General features: G+C 38.1%; 1 protein-coding gene across 12 annotated transcripts in view; it reads right to left on the bottom strand.

The window, feature by feature from the left end:
- LOC120413442 (supervillin) overlaps positions 1–13,698 on the bottom strand; it is a 536,783-nt gene that overhangs the window by 203,715 nt on the left and 319,370 nt on the right. For 11 of the 12 annotated variants that reach the window (XM_052709437.1, XM_052709426.1, XM_052709430.1 and 8 more), the window contains 2 exons: positions 12,361–13,077; positions 5,845–8,014 (listed from right to left, as the gene is read on the bottom strand). In XM_052709437.1, the coding sequence (XP_052565397.1) occupies positions 5,845–8,014; positions 12,361–13,077 (2,887 nt within the window). The remainder of the gene's footprint in view (positions 1–5,844; positions 8,015–12,360; positions 13,078–13,698) is intronic. The other variant, XM_052709435.1, reaches the window with a different exon arrangement.

The raw sequence follows: 13,698 nt of genomic DNA, 5'->3' as shown, positions 1-13,698 counted from the left end.
TTCCGGCACGGGAATTAACAGGTCCGCGTCGGTTTCCATCATTTCGGCCGTCGCGACGGAACTGCTGGCCGTACTCGGGCTGCCGCGGATTGATTCATCCGGTGAGGGAAGTACCAGGGCCACCAGGAATCACGAACACGAACAATTTTGGACACTCGCGATGCGGTGAGCACAGAATTACCGGCGGAAACTTTCCCGGACCGCCTACCGGTGTTAGCCGAAAAAAAAACTTGCAGAGCGAGCACAGCCTACCGCGACAAAAAACAAAACGTCAAACTGACCACAGAGAAGAACGGGCTATTTTAAAGAGGGTGAAGAAGAAATTCTTCGGTTGACAGTACGGTTTGCGCAAATATCACGCATACAAGAGCATGAATAAAATCGTATGATTCAGAATGCGGTGGTTTTGGTGATTTTTTAAATGCTTTGAACATCCGATGGGAATAAATTTGAACATCGGATGGGTTAGGGCGATTGAGCATCCAACGTTCACCGGAATTTCTTTGCGTGTAGCTAAGTAAGGGTGGACAAAAAAAATGTATTTTTCGCTGTTTTCATTTGACTGTTTGCCTTCCTCACTTAGAATTGAACTTCCTAAATAATCCTCCTGGATATACCATTACGTAAACGGTATACGTATCGACTCAGAATCATAATATGAGTAAAAAAAGGTATTAGACTGTGACAAACTAACAAACAAACTCGCACTTTTTTGTGTTTGACAGTTTGCCGAACTCGTAGTCGTAGTCTAATACCTCCTTAAATGTCTGTGTGGATGTGTATAGACATGAATTTTGTTCACATGTGAATTTTTTGGCTCTGGCTGAACGGATTTTGTTTGTTGCATCGGGTTCGGTTTGGTATCCCATAAGGCTGGTACAAATATTTTTAAAAGTTTTTGTCACCCCCCCCTTCAAAATTGGCCCGAAAAATCAGGGGGCAAAAAAATATTTTTACAATAAAGAAGAATTTCAATGAAAATTCAAGTGCAACCAGCTGAAATCAAATTAAAATACATTCTCCTGCGTTTAAAATCGTTTTTAGCATGTTTGGGTTTATTAAAAAATCTTAAGATTTTTTGAAAATTTTCGATGCAAAATCTTTTTTTTCGATACAATTTTTGTTTTTGTCAGATCTTAGATTTTTTGAAAACTAATGATTGCAAATCAACTGAACTAGTGTAAAATGCTTTTTAAAACTATTTTTTTCATTTAAATGTGAAGACTATGGCTTGTTATTTAAATTTTTATATTTTTTTGCCCCCCCCCCCCCCTTGACCTCGGCCAGGGCCGAGGGACAACAACTTTTTTAAATATTTGCATTGGCCTAAGTCCCTGTTGAAAATAATAATGTTTGATGCAGTTTTCGAATGATTCTTCTGAAACATTTTTTTTACGAATACAAAAAGGGTGAAAATTGCAAATCCTGAGTTTTTTTTAAAAGACAGGTCACATTTTGCTTTTTGGTTGTTTTTTTAATACCCCTGACTTATGGTGATTTTAAAACACTCACAAAGCAAAAATATAAATTTTGTATATTGGAACTTTAAAAAACACACTAAAAATTACCTATCTTGAACCTTTCAGTGCAGTGCGTTTCGAGATGATTCCTCAAATTTCCAATAGGTTGACAACACTAAGTTTTATGGATTTCCCTCCATAGAGTACACAGAAAAAAAATTATGGTGATATTCATCAGGAAATGGTGACAGATTTTGTGTCAAAAAAATGATTAATTTTACTCCAGAAAATGATGAATTTTCAGCAGTTTTTGATGAAGATTCATCAGGTTTACATTTTTACATATTTTTTATGTAATATTACTCAAAAAAAGAGGTAATATTCAACCTACCAAATTTTCAACATTCCTAAATTCAACTTTTTTTTTCTGTGTAGAGTAGACCAGGGTGACCACTCAAATCCCATTTTCAAATCCCCGACTTTTTCAGAAACTCAAATAATAGTTTCTTTTCTAAAAAATGATTTGATACAAAAAACTCTTTATAAAAAAAGAAAATATCAACCATCGAAAAAATATCTAAATGAATTATAACCAATGAAACTATTGATAATTTTCATAAAATCAGAAACTTGATTATTTTGTTCAGTTGGTTAAAAATGATTTAACAGAGTTCCGTTTTTATTTTTTGTAAATTTTAATTCTGGATTACCTACTCACAGAAAGTTCAACGGAAACATTTGTAAAAAAAATATTGGAAATGACTTAATGAATTTAGTTATACTATTAAAAATATTTTCCATTTCAAACATTGAATCAATTTGACAAATTGTAATTTAATGTAAGTTCCTAAGGAAGAATTGAGTGAATTTAAATTGAAAATTGTATAAAATATTAAAATAATTTTCAAGATTTAGAAAATAATTTGCAAAAGAGTATGCTAAGGATTCCCGACTTTTCTCGACTTTTTCCCTTTTTTTGGGGATTTTTGCGAATTCCCAACTTTCCCGATTTCCCGACTTGAGTGACCACCCTGATAACTCTATAAGCCTAAGTTCAACTTCTTCTTCTTGTTATGTGGAAACTTAACTCAACTAAGGCCACCCTAATCGCCAAACGCAAAATCCGGGTAACATTGTTTTGGCAATGAAACTCCCAGGCAAACTTCGGCAAAAATCGAAGTTCTTTTGATTTGGAGCCAGGTGGATTAACGTGAAATCGTTCAATTAAAAGATCTTCAAAATAAGTTATAAACTTTGATGATTTGGCAACATTGTAATGGTATATCGATACAGAAAAGACATTTATAAACCTTCTAAAGTCGGTTTTTATTTATTTGGATAAACCGGAACGATTTCTATGAACAACATTTGATAGGAATTTGAAAGAAAGATCCGATAAGTCATTTAAGTTATTTATCTTGCAATACTGTCATAAGATATAGCTTCGTAACTGGAAATTATAAAACTTTCCAGAGTTGAATAGGGGAAGGTGGGGCAAGACGACCATATGGGGCAAGAGGAACAATCGCTCGTACGGCCGTAATTTTTACAATTTTGATTATTTCCAGTATGAGGAATTGTTGCTAGCAATGCAATTAGCTGATTCTACTACCACATAACCACCAAAACGACGTAAACGCCACGGGGCATGAGATTTAATGAAGCTTTTTTCAAAACCTTTGTTTTCTTATAATATTTGGTAAGTACAAAATAAGGCTTAGGGTTCGTTTTAAGGCTCATTTTATCAAAATACTGTTTTTCCTAGATCAGTAGTGTCCCTACAAATGACATGCACCTATTATAAAGTATGATTTAACTTTTGGTTATTTTTGTTGAGAGCTTTGAAAAAAACCTTGTTCAGGTGGGGCAAGTGTACCATATGGATTTTTAGTATGGAAAAAATACGAATTGCTGCAACAACATATTTTATTGGAAAATAAATATAAATTTTATTGGGAAATAAGTACTTAAAAACTGATAAACAATTGGTAAAAAAAATTGTCCATACAAAATATAGTGAAATTATAAAAATTTCCTTTTTTTCATCTGAGTAATAATTTGTTTTTTGTATAAACGATCAAATTTTTAGCAATGCAATATTATTATTGAATCTAAAAATGAAAGAAACGTTTCAAATACATTCTAATCTGATGTATCTAAGGGATAACAGTTCAATTGTTAGCAAATCAACATGTTGTTTCATGCATTGTTCCTCTTGCCCCAACGGGTTGTTCGTCTTGCCCCACTAGTTGAGAAGAACGTACGGAAAATCAAAATTTTAAAAATCAATTTTTTATATTAAACAAGCCTTACCCGAAAAACTTCGTCTTTTCCTTTTTTCGTTTGTTGACGTTTTTGGTTTTTTTCTTATTCAGCCTCCTATGATCAAAATTTGATTTTACGCAACTTTTTCATACAATCTGCAGATTTTCCGGAATCGGTTCCAGAGTGGCCAAAGTTGCCACTTTTTGGCGTAAGAACCTTCCTTGGGCTTATACGAACCCAACGCAACAAAGAGCACCTCGATCCGACGCTCCGTATTGAACTGATTCACGTTCGAACAAAACCATCGAAATTTTTTATATATATAGATAAAAGGATTTTTTAAAAATTTGTTCCATCAAAGTCTTAGGCAAGACCCTGAATAAGATGATTATATAAAAATCCGACAGATTTTTAACGTTTTTGATGGGTTATAACGAGCATTTCCTTAGCTTGTTACACTTGCCCCACTTTCCCCTATTATTTATTTGTATGAAAATACAAGCCTTACCCGACAAACTTCATCTTGTCTTTTTTTGTTTGTTGACGTTTTTTATCTTTTTTGCTTATTCAGCCTCCTGTGATCAAAATTTGATTTTACGTAACTTTTTCCATACAATCTGCAGATTTTCCGGAATCGGTTCCAGAGTGGCCAAAGTTGTAACTTTTTGGCGTAACCTTCCTTGGACTTATACGATCCCAACGCAACAAAGAGCACCTCGATCCGACGTTCCGTGTTGAATTGATTCGTGTTCGAACAAAACCGTCGAAATCTATATATATAAAAAATTTCGACGGTTTTGTTCGAACGCGAATCAATTCAACACGGAACGTCGGATCGAGGTGCTTTTTGTTGCGTTGGGTTCGTATAAGTCCAAGGAAGGTTCTTACGCCAAAAAGTTACAACTTTGGCCACTCTGGAACCGATTCCGAAAAATCTGCAGATTGTATGGGAAAAGTTACGTAAAATCAAATTTTGATCACAGGAGGCTGAATAAGCAAAAAAGTTAAAAACGTCAACAAACGAAAAAAGGCAGAACGAAGTTTGTCGGGTAAGGCTTGTTTTTTATATATATAGAAGATGAATATCGTAACTTAAGTGAAATTTATGAAAATTGGTTAGGTAGCTACTTGAATGTTTTCTATAACAAAGAACAAGATTTTCGATTTTTTATTTTTTTCAAGAGAAGCAGTGATAAAGTTGAAAATGGACATTTTTGCGAACATGGGCAGTTTCTGTCAATTTGAAATGTCCGGCAACACTGTCTTGAGATATCGCTACTTAAGAGGCAGTTTTTGTAGATTTTGCTTGGTTTGTTCTAGAGGTCTTATCGATGGAATGAAACTTTCAGCGCTTTTTTGTAAACATGAGTCGGGAAAAGGTAAGTGGAGTGAAACGAGCATTGAAATTTTGGGTCAAACATTAAAAAAAACTTAAAATTGCTCGCATTTTCATTAAAATTTATGATACTTTATTCTCTATATTGGAATTGAAAGGCTTATCGAAATATGTCATAAAGAACATATCTAATAGCGCAGCCATACTTTCGGAAGCATTTTGGAGGATTATGGGGTTATTTCCAACATCCTCCTATTCAAAACGGCCAGGCCAACTGCGAAAAATTCACCACAAAGATGATTCGTTAAATTGTATTGCGTTGGCGCACGATAAAATAATAAAAAACGAAATACATATTTCAAGAAAATCCACCGCGGTAAATCAAAATCGAAATCACTTCAACAATACAACTCTGGGTTTGGGTTTGGACCAAGCGAGGGATTGGTAAGGGATTTGTTTTTAAAACTTGTTAAATTCCAGCATGTCTTAAAACAAATTTCCTCTAAATATTTATCTGCAGCAGTTCTTTCAGGTTAAGATCCCCAAAGATACCTATCCCGCACGTATTTTACAAAAACACCTTGCATCTCCATCGTCAATTCTTACCGCAAGGAACACACGTTTTTTGTACAGCACAGATTATTTCGACGAAAACAACACTCGCACTCGCAGAAAAAAAAAACATGAAATGAGACACTCTCACGTGATCGTTAGTGGAAGATCAATGTACACAGCAAAAAAAGAAAAAAAGAGAAAATGATACAAAATCTAAATTCAACTCACCCCGATATCTCCGACGAGGTAATCGGCTGCGTCTTGAACCGGAACGACTCCCTCCGCGAGCTGGCACTTCCGGGGCTTCGCTTCGGAATGGCTCCACTGCTGCTGCTGGCCGCCGGACTGCCGGCTCCCGACGTGGACGGCCCGGAGAGGAACTTTTCCATGTGCTTGATCCGCTCGGCCACCGAAATGATGGGCTTCTCGATGTTCTGCACCTGGGGGACGACCGGGGCCGTTGGCACGGGGTCCGGGTGTTCCAGCGAGCGGCTGCGGATGAGGGCGGCGGCCGCGTTCGAGTCCAGGGAGTCCGAGCGGTCGCCGAAGGAGCGGCGTTTGGCTGGGGAGTCGGTTTTGAGGATCGAGCGGTGCAGATCTTCTGAATCGGACGTTTCCTCGCGGCTGCTCTTGCGGGACGATTTGAGGATGGGGCGGATTTCTTCCGATTCGGAGGAGTATTTCTTTTTGAGGATTGGTTTGGGCGCGGGGTGGTGTTGGGAGTCTGACTTGAGGATGGGTCGGATTTCGTGGTCTTCGTGGTCGAGGAGCATGTCCTGGCAGATTTCTGCCGCGGCGAGGATGACTGCTTGAGAGATGGACACGTGCTTGGGTTGTTCGTTGGGGGTTGAGGTCGAGGAGGAATCGGTCTTCTTTTTGAGGATGCCGTGCGAGATTGGAGCGTTGACGGCGGTGGTGCTTCCGGTGCAGGTTGTGGCAGCGGAAGAGACGTCCTCCTTGGACTCGTAACTCTTTTGTTTGAGAATACCGTGCTGTTGGGCTGTGGCCAGCTCTTCGAAGCTGTTTCGGCGGGTGTGTTTGACCAGGATGCTTCGGTCGTCCGGCGAATGACTTCGGCTGTAACGAGATTCATCGAGAGAGCAGCGTTTCTTCAGGATCCCTTGGCGGCGAGCACTGGCACTGGATCGAACTGGAGTGTCGACGACACTCGGCGAGAAGGTCACCGGTGAAGCGTTGCTCGAGGCGGAACTGTTACCGGATTCAACGGCCGTCTTCCGCTTTAGAATTGATACTATGTGGTTGGACGGAACCGGTGAAACCGACGCCAGGTGATTCTCCTCCATGCTTTTGGCTCGCGCAATCGGCGACAAACTCTTCTTGCGCTGCGGAGAACAACTCTTGCGCTCAAAGTGCTCCACGGAACTCATCTTGACCAGATTCTTCTTCTCGTAGCCGGCACTGTTGCTACTGGCCGGTCTCGGTGGGTACACCTCGACGTCATCGTCATGCTCCCCAATCACAGCAATATCAGTCTCATCAAGCGATTGAATCAGATGACTCTTCGGACTGTTCTCAATCACCACGAACTCATCGTTGAACTTGTCGTCGAACAGTATTCGGTTCGCCGGCCGGTCAATCTCCTCTTCGTCATCTGACGTGGCCTCCCGACGAGGTCCCAATCCCGAAGGTCCCGCCTCCAGCAGATCAAGATCCTCAATCACAATAACATTTCCAGCAGCTCCCTCCAGCTCGGCTGCTTCCTCTTCTAAAGGCACGCACAATTCCGTCGGTTGCTCCTCCTCCTCCTCCTCCACCTGCAATGGCACTTCAACCTCTTCCTGTCGCACTTCAAGCTCAGGTTCCGGCTGCGCCACCTCGTACCGCTCCAGCGTCGGCGACTTCAGCAATATCTGGCTGAACTTGGAATATTGCTGCGCCAGCAGCAGCGGCGAATCCGGCGAAGGTTCCGCCTCCTCACTGCCTCGACGACCTGCCGGGCCCACCTCCCCAGCCAGTGTCGTGCTGGAACTGGACGAGTGCTGCAGCACCGGTGGAACCGAAGCCGGCGAGTTCCTGCGACAGAGGAGCATCCTGCCCGGACTGCTGGCGGCGCCAAGGCCGGCCGGCGAAGGAGTTTTGCTGCTGACCAGCAGCGGTGAAAACTTGGACGGCGTCGACGCCGGGCTGGACGAGGGCGCCGCCAGCGATGTCGTCGAGGACTGCAGCGAAGCTTTCGGGTAGGGTGACGAGGCTGGGGTGGTGGTGGCCGTTGAAGGTGGGGTTGTTGCGGGCGGTTCGGATATCTTCGGAGGGACCTTCGACGAAGATGGGCGGGTTGGTTTGCGAGAGGGTTGCCGGTTGGCCGGTTCCGGGCTGGACAGTGCAGCGCTGCTGGTGCTGGTTTTCTGGTGCCGGCGACGGTCGGTCGAGGAAGGTCCTAAAATGGAAGGGGGGTTTGCGTTAGTGAAGAGTACGGATTCTAGTGAGAATTGCATTTGAGTCAACCGAGCGGAACTGGATATTTACAGATGGAGCCTGTGAAAATGCGAATCACGTTGCGATGGTGGATGGATAATGTTATGCAATTGCATTAAAAAACATAAATATATAAAAAAAAAACTAAAAAAACTAAAAAAGAAACGAACCAAAACATTAAAGAGCGACGAATTTTTTTATGAATGTATTTTATATGCATTGTTAAATTATAAACAACTTGAAAAAAATGTATGTATAGAAGTTATTTTGAACAAAACATTACGAATTTGAGAAAATATAGCAAATCCAACTATTTGAAATATTTGCTAAATTCTAGAGTTCTTTTTTCCAAAAGCTCCTATGGAAGTCCAAATGTGAAAATGTTTTAAGTTGGAGGAAGAAAATTTTAAGTTAATTTAAGGAAGAACACTAATTAAAATGCAACTCGAGAGTCAATCACATTATTTTCATCGAGAAATTCTGGTAGAAATTTCTAAATTTTCAATTAACTTTTAACTCGATACGTGTTAAATGTTTGCTTTCAAAAATAAAATGACTAGTTCAAAATTATAACATTTAAGTTTGATTTTTTTTTGTAAAAAAAAAGTTTATTTAGAGCATAATAATTTGTACATAGAATAGCATAAGTTTTGTCGAGAAATACAGATTATTTGAACAGCTATACCAAAAATTGTTTATCGTTTACAATAAATATTATTAGAGTTTGTTCTTCTTCTATCTTTGAGCTTCAATGGCGCGTCTTCTTCTTTTTCGGGCGACCGGGTCCTCGTCGGCCCGAATTGGGCGCAGAGCCTCCAGGAGAGATATCACTTTCGCTCTCTGAGATGGTGTCCAATGATGGCGATGTCTTCGGGTCCCGGATGGGAAAAGGGACCTTGAAATTGTTTTCCAAGATCATGTTAGCAGGCGTCAAAGAGATTGGCATCTCTTCATCATTGCTCTCTTCGTTTCGTGAGTTCTCGATTTGATGTTCGTTGTCGTCTCCAGTGCCGATTCCGCTGAGCTCGTTCGTGATCTCAGTTGAGTGATTCGGCAAGATCGTCGCGGTGTCGGTCCCCGAGATACTGATGCAGTCGATTGGATTTGTTTGTGGTGGTGCAGTTTGGGTTTGCAAAACCGTGGTGGAGGTACCTTCGTTCACCACACCAGCGTAACTTTGTGGTGCAGTTGTCTGTGCGCTTTTCAGTCTTTCGCTGAGGTCGGCCTTCTGGCCGAGAAGCTTTTTGTTTTCAACACATGACATCCCTATGTGTTGAGTTAGTGTGCAGTGTCTGCACGTCGCTGGTTGACCTGTGTAGGTGACCAGCGTTAGTTCGTTTCTGATTGTAACGAACGACTTAATATGGCGGCGAAGCACCATCTTTGCAATCCGGATTCCTGACGAGACGCCGCGGAATGCGAATTTTTCTCCCCAGACTGTTTCTTGGATGCTCAAGACATCACCGTAGTGCCGAAGAAAGGCCACAATTTCGTCATCGGTGACGTTTTCGGAGAGATCGTGGATTTTGACCTCTACTCCCCCGTCCTCCATCATCAACCGAACTTTGACCTTGGTTTTGTTAATCACGAGCTCGTGCTTTTCGTTGTGCATAGCAACAATGTCTTGAGCAATTTTCAACTCACTGCACTTAACATGTGCGCAATTTTGCGCATGGTTGATCTGGAGCCTTTTCACTTGCTCTGGCCTCAAGGCCAGATTAACGTGCACAAACTTGTGCAGCTCTTCAAATGTTGGGCGTTTTGGGAAGTTCGATAGAAGCACCTTGAAGGTGTTCTCACGAGTTTGCACTTGAGACATAGTTGTGATGGCGAAGCACAAATTAATCACAATTAGATGATTTGACGCGAAAACTCGATTCCACACCCGATGGTGTGGAAAAGAAAGCAAAAAACACTTGAACAAAGGAACTCTGGTTTATGCGACTGGTCGCATCAAGAGTACGATGCGAACTCTTTATGTTTGATAAAAAAGTAAAAAAACAAATTTTCTAAAATATTTCAAATACAAAATTTAGCTATTTTTTTAATTTTTGAAAAAAAAAACCTAATGTATATTTTTTTATTTTTAGAATTTTATAACTTTAAACATCAGATTTTTGAATTTATAACATTTTTTTATTTAAATTTTAGCTGTCAAAAAACTATAAAATTTAATGGTTTTTAAAATTTTTAAAACAAAATTTTAAAAATGGTGAAAAATTTAAAACAGTAAAGGAATTAAATTGTTTTTCAATAAAATCTGAAGAATTTTAGAAATTTGGATTTATGGAATTATTAAAAAGTATATAAAAACTGAAATTGTATATATTTTATTTTTTGTAAAAATTTATAAAAAAAATCAAAACAACATAACAAAATCTAATATTTAAAAAAAAATTGAAAAAAGTCTAGAATTTTATTTACATTTTTCCAAATTTAAATAATTTTAATACTTACGAATTGAATATTCAAAATTTGAATATTTTAATAAATAAAAAATTTAAAATTATAATTTTTTCTAGTTTTTTTTTTAATTTTTGAAAACTTTACAAAATTTAGAATAAAATAAAAATAAACTAAACAAAATTTGAAAATATTAAAAAAATGCAAAAAACTTGAAATTTAAAAAAATCATGAATATACATTTTATTTAACATTTCAAGATTCTTAATTTTGAAATTGGAAAATTTTAAAAATTTTAATTTTATGAATATTACTTTAGAGAAGTTTTGAATTTATAAAATTTTTGAACCTTAAAAGTTTACAATTTTGCAAGTTCAAAATTCAAACATAAAAATTAAAAAAAATAAAAAAACTGATTTTTTTTATCTTTAAGAATTGACAAAAAAAAATTAAAATTATAACAAAATATAACTTAATTCAAGAATTTTTTAATTTCTTGAATTTAAGTTTTTTTTTGTAATATTTTAATTCAAAATTTGAATATTTTAATAAATAAAAATAATTTCAAGCCTTTAAATTTTTGAAAAATTTACAATATTCAGAATGAAGTAAAAATAAAATAAACAAAATTTTTAAATATTTATAAATGCAAAAATAATTAAAAATAAAAAAAAACATGAAGAATAAAAAAAAAACTTTTGAAGATTCCTAATTTTTAATTATGATTATTTTGAATTTTTGATTATTTGAATAATTTTTGAATTTATAAAAATTTTGAACTTTAGAAGATTACAATTTTGCAAATTCAAAATTTAAACATTAAAAAGTAAAAAAAAATAAATTGTTTATTTTTAAGAATTGAAAAACTAAAATTAAAATCATAGCAAAATCTTCAAATTTAAAAAAAACATTTTAAAATTATTCAAAACTTTCTACACAAAATTCTTAATAACTTAAATAAACAAAACTTTCAAATATTAAAAAAAATGTTAAAACCTTGAAAAGCAGAAAAAATCTGAATATATATTTTTAAAATTCCTAATTTTGAAATTTTGAAAAATATTAAATTTTCAAGTATTTAAAAATGTCGAAACTTTGCAGAATAAAAAAACTTGATTCTTAATTTGAAAAAATGGGAGTTTAGTTTTTTTGATTTTAAAAACGTAATAGTTTTAGATTTTTTTTAAATTTATTTTAGAATTTTAGATTTATGGAATTTTTTAATTTAAAATTCAAACATTTAAGTAAGCAAAAAAAAAACAAAAAATTTTATGGTTTCAAATTTTTGAAAGCTTGACAAAATTTAAAATTTGAAGCAAAATTCGAATATTTTTGCAAGGTTTTTAAATTTTAAAAGTTTTTAAGATTTTTGAATATAAATTAATTTGAACCGTGAAAGTTAAGAATTTCAAATTATTTGAATTTTGTAATTTTAGAATTTGAGATAGTTTTTATTGAGAAAAAAGGATTTTTTCAACATCAATATCACCAAACCTGATTCGCATTTTCCTGAAACGAAAACCAACTCTCTGAAACAAAGAAAAACATGGAAACGATAATGCTATGAAACGAAGTGATGCTATGTTCAAAAAGAAGAAACTGAAATAAAATTGCCAAAAGTTATGATTAAACTAAAAAAAGGTTATTCAATGAATTAATTTCGTTTTTGACTGCAAAATCACGTCATGCCAAAAGAAAAAATAAAACCGAACACTTAAAATTTAGAACGTACACTTTTACACTGAGAAAACACATTCTACATCAATTCCACAAAGTCACGCTGTATGTCACAGAGTTAGAAACTAAAATCAAAAGGGAAAACATTGCTTTAGCAAACTGAAATCTAGAACAATTACCCTTCCTTACAGAAACGGAACTACCCCGCCTCCCCCCATCAGAACTTACGTTTCTCCGTCGCTTCCTCGTGCTGGGCTCGGATGAGGTTCGATTTCCGTTTGGCCGACTTGTCCGTCGCCGCGGCCGGAGTCTTGACCGGGCTCAACCCGTGAATGTCCACCAGGGCCAAACTGCGCGCAACCGTACCCGTCTTCATCGTTGAGGTGCGCATCCGGGGCGACTGCAGTGACCTCGGTGAATCGAGGCTGCTACCCAGCGAACCCAGCACGGGTCGTGGTGCCTTCGGATCATCGCTCGCCACCGTCACCGTGGTCGAGGGGATTCGTTCCAAAAAAGCCTCCTCCACTTCCGGCTTGGGTGGTTCGTGATTTCCGTTGAGCACGTCGGAACTGACCACCGCGGCGGTCCGGTTCCGGTTGATATCGGCCGGGGCGGCCACCTTGACGATCGTAACCACCGTTTCCGTGGTTTCCTTAAGCTTTTGCTTCATATTGACAGCAATCGAGGGCACGAGCCGTTTCGCCGTTGGTTTATCGCGACTTCCGGCGGCCGAGGAACCGCTGGCATTCCGTGCACTGCTGCCGCTACTCGTTGAAGCGTTGGACGACACCCGGCTGCTGGTACTCGTACTGCTGCTGTTTGGTGAGTGCAGTTTCGTGCCACCACCACCAGATGGCTTCAGCCGCTGGCCAAAGCTCGTCGAGTGGTTGGTGTCTTCGCTGGTGCCGCCGAGCGTGGCCCCCGCCGACGAAGAGCGATCTTTCTCTGTGTTGGTGGTGAGAGCGGCAGCAACACAGACACAAAGAGACACAGAGAGATTCCGCGGAGAGAGCGGCAATGTTGCCGTTATGTTGGTTTGTTTATGTTTTGATTCGCGAACGTGCAGACGAGCGCGGGTGTGTGTGTGTTTGTGTGGGGGAGAAAGAAGAGACAAAAATCGAACGAAGAGCGGAGTTTTGAGGTTAGTGATAAATGACGAGTACGAGACTGGTGGAGTTGTGGGTGGTGGTTGGTGCGGGGTGGAACTACAGCAGGTCAACGCTAGGACTATTGAACAGCTCAAAACAAATTACGTTTTGTCACTTTTTTTAGATGGCATTGCTATTGTATGCCCATTAGCATTACTTTTAGCACTAAAACATCTAAAAATTGATTAAGACTTAGTGACGAAATTTGCAATTTGTGATGAGCACAAAAAAATCAATTGAAAACAAAGAGGAGAATCAGGCAGCAAAGAGAAATAAAAACAGGAAATTTCATTCAACAGCTAGAGAGGTAGAAGACATACCAAATACCGACTAACAACTACGACTAGAATAGAACCACAACCAAAAACAATCAATTTCATGAATATATACAAAATAACGTATCAACTAAAACGTTTCA

The sequence above is a fragment of the Culex pipiens genome, chromosome 3, assembly GCF_016801865.2.
Source record: "Culex pipiens pallens isolate TS chromosome 3, TS_CPP_V2, whole genome shotgun sequence".
In the NCBI taxonomy this organism is placed as follows: Eukaryota; Metazoa; Arthropoda; class Insecta; order Diptera; family Culicidae; genus Culex; species Culex pipiens.
This window is presented reverse-complemented; position numbering and strand designations above follow the sequence as displayed.